This window comes from Alosa alosa, chromosome 12, assembly GCF_017589495.1.
Source record: "Alosa alosa isolate M-15738 ecotype Scorff River chromosome 12, AALO_Geno_1.1, whole genome shotgun sequence".
Taxonomy (NCBI): domain Eukaryota; kingdom Metazoa; phylum Chordata; class Actinopteri; order Clupeiformes; family Clupeidae; genus Alosa; species Alosa alosa.
The window spans coordinates 19604502-19611667 of record NC_063200.1 but is presented as its reverse complement, the minus strand read 5'-3'; the positions used below and the strand labels follow the sequence as shown (position 1 = coordinate 19611667).

At 41.8% G+C, this 7166-nt stretch overlaps 1 protein-coding gene across 1 annotated transcript; it reads left to right on the top strand.

Annotated features, from left to right (window-relative positions):
- The first annotated feature begins 5 nt into the window (after positions 1 to 5).
- On the top strand, positions 6 to 3193 carry LOC125304889. The gene is made up of 3 exons (XM_048259402.1): positions 6 to 29; positions 966 to 1051; positions 1595 to 3193. The coding sequence occupies exons 1-3, from the start codon at positions 6 to 8 to the stop codon at positions 2784 to 2786; spliced, it is 1302 nt and encodes a 433-aa protein (XP_048115359.1). The 3' UTR covers positions 2787 to 3193.
- The last annotated feature ends 3973 nt before the right edge of the window (positions 3194 to 7166 follow it).

Sequence of the window (7166 nt, the reverse complement as noted above, 5' to 3'; positions counted from 1 at the left end):
CTTCAATGTCTAACTCAGCTCTGGTGGCGGTAAGGCAGTAACGACGAAATCGTAGAACTAAAAATTTGCGCTTCTGTTTCACGGCGGCTGGCCGTATCAGTTGTGACTGTGCTTCCCGCCCCCTGGTGTCTGATCCGGGTCAATGTCTCCATCACGACAGTAAAACAGAGGTGACAGTTACACGGATTTGCCAGTTTGAAGGCGGAGTCTGTCCGGAGTCTACTGCTATCTGGGATGTTAAAAACATTGTTGTTTCATTTATGCAATTCGTTTATTTGTACTGAAAGTACATGCTTATAAGTAATGTATTTGCTTATATTTCATTTGTATTGTTTATTGTAAGTCAGTCATCTCAATGTAATCTTAAGTGCATCCTTAGTTGTTGGTTACACATTAGAAGATGTTCTAAAAGAAAGAAAGAAGTTAATGAGGTCTCATGTTGAAGAATAGAAATAGAACAGAATTCTTATTATTTGTTTTTAGGAATTAACCCTTTAGGTGCCAGAGGTTTTTTTTTTCGAAACGTTCGATTTTGACATCTTCATTTCAAAAGGCTATATCTTAAAAGTGATAAGAGATACAGACTTTCTGTAAATTAGAGAAATATTAAGGATGACCCAAAGTTTATGTAGGGATTAAATGTTTATATAGGGAGGGAAAGTGAAAACCAGCGCTCCAAGTGGTTGCGTTCCTATCGAAAATCAGCTCCAATGTTAAGTCCCATAGACCGACTTTTCAAATAAATACTACGCAGCCATATCAGAGATTTTATCCACCAAAAATATTTTTCACGGTTTGTTCATTAATGATATGTTAACTCTGAAAATTACAGTCACTGTTATGCCTTCTTTCAAGTTTTTGAAATTGCTCGTTTCGCATCAAAAATGGACTACAACTTAGGGCGCTCAAGTTACATCACGACCAAGCTTGTATTTTTGCAGTAAACATGCTGTGCTTTTCGCCAGATTGTAATCATCGAGACAAATGGGTGTAGGTTTTACACCTTTCCAAAAGATCCAAAGGAGTTAGAGAGGTGGATCCGCATAATAAGGTGAGTTTTATATGTCTTGTGAAATTTCACAACCAAATCATTCTGCTAATATTGGCTGGCTAGCTGTAACGTTAGCAGGCTATATGGGACCACGTTTGAATACGTTTGGCAAACGATGAGAATATCGCTGTTCCTATGCTAACGTTACTGATCTATTACAGAAAACATATTAGTCATATATGATATGTGTGCATGTAAACAACAATAACCGGAAATGTAAGCAGTAAGGTTAAGATAAATTGTCTATTAAACAGGCAAAGTCAAGTGAGCATGTCCATCAGGGATGCGCAGTCTGTACCGACCTTTTTTGTATGTTTTTTTTTTAAGTACTGGTTGACGGGTCCGTTATAATTCAATTTTGACTGACTAGACCTAGCCAAACATCATCTAAAGATTAATAACGGTATATAAGAATTAATCATTTACCAACATTACTGCTGAACATGCAGTGCAGGCAGGCTTAATGTTAACTGACAATTTCATTAGTGAAGATGGAGATGGTAAGGGAGTAATCTAAATTGTTATGTCAATTTTGTTTTTCAGACGAGCTGACAGAGAGCCAAGCCTTTCATCCCGTATATGCAGCTGCCACTTCCCAGATGGAAAGGCAAAGGGTCCTGTGCGTGAAGTTAAGTTGCCTGCTGTTGCTGCCACACATTCAAGGTCACGGACAAGTTCTGTTGTACCAGACAGAGATGATGCTGCCCTTGCTGAAGCTCTCAAAGAGGTTGAAGATTTAAAGAGGCAACTAAAATCAAGGTCCCAGGTCACTCCCTTCTCTGTGAAGTCCTTATCCAGTGAGGAGGTTGGACGAGAAACTGGCCTCACAGATGTTGCCACCTTCCAGGTTTTGGTCAACTATGTTGCCGGTTTAAAGGGTTCCATCAAGTATCACCATGGATGGCGAGTAGAGGATATCACCTTGGAGGACCAAGTATTCATTTGCCTGATGAAACTACGCCATAATTATCCAAATTTCCATCTAGCCAAATTATTCATGTGCAGTCGCACCACCATCAGCAACGTAGTGCTGACATTTGTTCATGTTTTTCATGAGTTACTCTTTCCGTGCCTGGAAAAGATTCCCTCTGCTCACAAGAACAGCCTTTCTGCCCCCCAGTCTTTTAAGGACTTCCCTAACTGCCGTGTTATAATAGATTGCAGTGACATTGAAATTGCCATGCCAGAGCTCTTAAAACATCAAAAACAAACATATTCGGTCTACAGGGGGATGCATTCTTTTAAATTTCTAGTGGGTGTCTCACCAAATGGTGCTGTAACATTCTGCAGTGGTCTCTATCCGGGATCATTTTCTGATAAGGCCATAGTTAAAGAGTCTGGGATCCTTTCTCAGATGGTGTCCGGTGACGTCATTCTGGCAGACAAGGGCTTTCTCATACGTGACCTACTTCCAGAGGGTGTCCACCTCAATATTCCACCCTTTTTGAACCACGGAAAGCTGACTGCCAGCGAAGCCCACCAGACAGAGGTCATTGCCAGGAACAGAATCCACGTGGAACGTGCCATTGGGAAAATAAAAGGATTCAAGATCCTCTCTTTCATCCCTTCATACCTGCGATGCTATGCCGACATCCTTGTGCAGTTAAGTTGCTGCCTAGTTAACATGCAACGGCCATTATTCAGGGAAGCCAGTCCTGAATCTGGATGCCAAGACACTCAGCTGTGCTCCGGTGCTGGGCCCTCCGGAGCAACACAACCTCCCGAAGACGACTAACTTTTACCTCCGGTGCTGGGCCCACCGGAGGACCGTTTGGCGGCTGACTGCAGCAACGTCTTGATCGGATTCATAACGACCTCCCAAGGATGACTGAGTTTTACCTCCGGTGCTGGGCCCACCGGAGGACGAACCACTGGGAGACTACATCGAGGCATGTATGACGTGGCAGCAACAGCAGGCAACTGAACTTCGATTGTGCTCCGGTGCTGAGCCCACCGGAGCTACATGACCAGAACAGGACGACTGAGTTTTACCTCCGGTGCTGGGCCCACCGGAGGACGAACCACTGGGAGACTATGATGCATGTATGATGTGGCAATGCGACATCCCAAGGACGACTTTTTTTTTTTTACCAACAGCTGAACACCTGCTGTCATTGTTGATGTTTGTTTTTATAGACTTCACTTCTAGTTGTTTAAATTGTCTGCTTGGAAGTTTTATGAATAATATGGTGTTTACAATTTTACTGTTATTATTAAATAAATATTTCATTAAATCCTTGGTGTATTGGCAACTAGTTTCTACATATGCATTTTACATATGCATCCAACACTAATTTAATTAAATATTTACACACTGCCTTTAAATTCTGTGAAGATACATTATACTGTTAAGACCTCATGGTCCATTGCACCATTGTTTTATATATATATATTCTGGTTCTCTAAGTGTAACTCAATGTAATTAACTCCTAAGTGCCCGGTAGTGCACACATAAAGAATGGGTTATATATGATTGTAATTGGAAATGGTCATGTCTCCTTGCTTGACTGACGTCTATAGTTGGTCTTTCACCTTCAACTCATGCAGACCAGACAAATTGCATATCAATAGACATGTTAACTGCATTTCGATGCAAGAAAAAAAAATATGCTTTTGCTCATAAGAACACTGTGGGCCCAATACCGTATACAGGTAAGAAGTTAATTTGCCTCAAGTCTTCATGAGTTCTCTGTTAACGTTGCTGTCACTTTAAGACTCTCAGCTGATAATCGTTATGTCGCGTGAGCTGCAGTTGGGAAGTAAACGAACGCTAACGTTACAAACTAACTGTTCAGTGGTTGGCAAAGGTCTGGTTTATGGTTGTATTGTAGCAAGTCAACTACAGGTATATTTGCCCTCATTTATGCCTACAGTAGCATCGTTGGTATGTATTCATTCACTTTTTAAAATAATTACATAGGTTCATAAATCATCAATTAGATGTCTGTGATTTTGTGTTAAGTTTTTTATATTAGAAATATCCGTAATGGCTAACGTTACTGACTAGGATACAATCAGGGTTCCCACTGGTCATGGAATTTCTGGAATATCATGGAAATGTGACAAAAGTCCATTCCAGTCATGGAATATTAGGGAATTTTGTTGTAGCAGTTTAACATTTAGTTGCCAAAAATAAATACATCAATGCCAATATGTCCACGTGTATTTGGTGATTAGCTTAGCCTAGGGCCTACTGCTTGCTTGAGTGGTTGTGGTTAGCCCAACTTTAAATTCAATGCCCATTTCCTCATCTCCCACTCCTCATCTCTCACAGATTCTTGAACGCTATGTGGCTACTCTTTGGTCGTTATATTAGCCTACCATTCATTCTATAGTAGCCTAGGTCATGGAAATTCAGGTTTCTCGTCAGGGAAAAATCATGAAATTTAACATCTGACAAAGTGGGAACCCTGTACTCGTATGAATGAACGTAATATTGTTTACATGTAAACATGTCTTTGTATGGCATTATCACACTCAGTTTAATAGTCATGAATTATATTGTGTAACAACAGAACGGAAATATTTTAATTGATGACTACATTCGGAACATTCCCATAAAGCTATTAGTATGAACATCACAATTAACTAAATGTAACAGACATTAAGAGCTTTACATAAGGGATGGGAGCATATGCTTCTTGTAAAACATTTCAAGCACAGGGATGTTTGAAGCCCATGCCTCGTCCTTGTCGATGGTCATAACTAAGCACCCCTTAGTTGTCCACACAACAAAGTAGCAGGTATCTCGACAAGCAATATGTAGCTGGCCCTGTACTTGATGCCAGTATGGATGGGTTTTTTTTAGCCTGTACTGTAAGCCCTCCTTCATCAAGTAGATTCCAGGATCTTGAACTGCCTCTTCAATTTCTGAATTTCTAAATTTGTAGGGGCACTTCACCTCAACCACAGCAGAGGTCCCTACCAGCCCATCAGGTGATGCCCCAAGTATACCGGACGAGGCAAGCCACAATCCAGACGACTCAACATTAACACCCACTGCCTGCTCCAAACACTTTACTCCCTCCCCCTCGTTGTTAATACCCCACTGAACAGCTTTGACACCATTTAAAAATGTCTGACCCATGACTCGCTGTAAGACAGACTTTGATGGCCGATCCTGGTTGGCAGCTAGCACATAACCAAAATTGCTGGCTGTGAGCCTTCCTCTCCTTAGCTCAAACCAGCCAGGGTTGTCACGCTGTTTCAACGTGTATATGAGCACAGCGTCTCGCTGCTCATCTGTGAGCACGAGAGCAGAGATAATAGCTACCACACCCTCATGTTTCTTTAAGGCGATGATGCTCTGCACGGTAGGGATTGGGGGAGTGATTGAGGGTGGCTGAGGTGGCTCTGGTGACATTATCCACCCAAGACTGGTGAACCTCCCCAACTGGGACAGGCCCAGCTGAAAGTCCTCCTTCTCCTGCGCTGTCACCTCTCTGGACAACGCCTTGTAGGGTTTCGGTGGAGGGTACAATTCTCTTACTGACCTCATGTCCATCTGCCGACTCTGACCTGGCATTTTCCATGAACAGTCTTGGTCAGTCGCTGAGAAATTGTAGATTGCAAATATGCACAGGGCTGCAGCATGTGAACATCTGAAGGACCCCTTTGGACATTCGCAGGAGGAGCTCAGAATGCCCTTCTCACCTAACTGGACCTGTATCACATGACCAGAATGGCCCTCTCATTCCATTCCATTCCATTACATTTGGCTGACGCTTTTTGACCCAAAAACGACAACAGGGAAACAATCAAGCATTCTTTTATTAGGCCTACCTAGGCTTATATCCCCAGGGGGCCTCTCGCCAACCATCCATGCCCGGAGTTATTGTTTCACTTGTATGTTGTGTCCTGTCTATAAATTGTCATTGTTCTTAGCTTATGTGTGTACTGTATATGTTTTCAATGTAGTAGGATTATAATGCAGCATTTGTTTAAAGACATGTAAAGTCATTATTTTGTGTGCATTGAAGCGCTGTTGAGTTGCACTGCTTCTGGGTGAGGTGGGTGCGGGGTACTTTACATGACTACTATAGAGTGGGCAAACTAAAGCCTGTTGGCCACATGCATCCAGCCTATCAAGCATTTACCAAATGTATGTAGCTATTCACATTCAAAGTAAACAAGACACTTAATGGTGAGTTTGTTTCATTTATTTTTTAAGAAATATATTTCACATAATATTAGCTTGCCTTATCATGGCATTATCTGCCAACCCCCTTTCCCTCCCACGTCACATGCCCGACCAATCCCTGCACTCACCGAAACGTGATAGGATTTGTCCTTCATGCTAGCCTTCACGACACCTGTCAGCTCTCCCTGCGAGTAGTTACATTGCTCTACATGAGAAGACCTATAATGGTTATCCCCACGAGGAATGCATTTTTTATTTGAGGAAAAATACTCTGCCAACCACGCAATACAAATCGGCATGTTGATTAGCTTGATTAGCTTATCCAGAGACTCAGAGAGGCGGCAAAAGGCGGCGTGACGTCATACACGCGATGTTGTAGTCTTCCATAATCGCGATCAAAACAAATTCGAAACAATTCCAATAGTGGCTGAAAATAATATATGACAACGAGAATCAATAGAGATTGCCCCAACACGTATCATATTGAACCCACTTCATTAAAATCTCTAAGTCTCTGACTGAGATATATTTTTTTCTAAAAAAGATCCCATCCACTTTCGTTAACCCTTAGGAACGCAACCAGCAGGTGGCGATGAGATTACTTTCCCTCCCTATCTAATTTGCATATTATGACGTCATATGGTGGCGGCCATCTTGGATTATAGAATTTTCATGAAAAGTCGCATGTTTGAATGATAAAATGCACCACTTCTTTCCCCCCAAAATGTCCCTCACCTTCTGTGTGCTATATTGCACAATACTGAATGCTCAGGTAAATAGTAAGTAGTGAACAAACTGTGTAAATCATTACTAATAAATGGCAGAAACAAACCAAATGCATGTAGCGGTAGACTGGCCTTTTGCTGTAGAGATTTTCCATTTACTACATACAGTAGGCACTCTGATTCCATGTATGGGGCACATATATATTATTCAGATGACACACAAGTAGACAAGACCTGTTTAGTTCAAAAG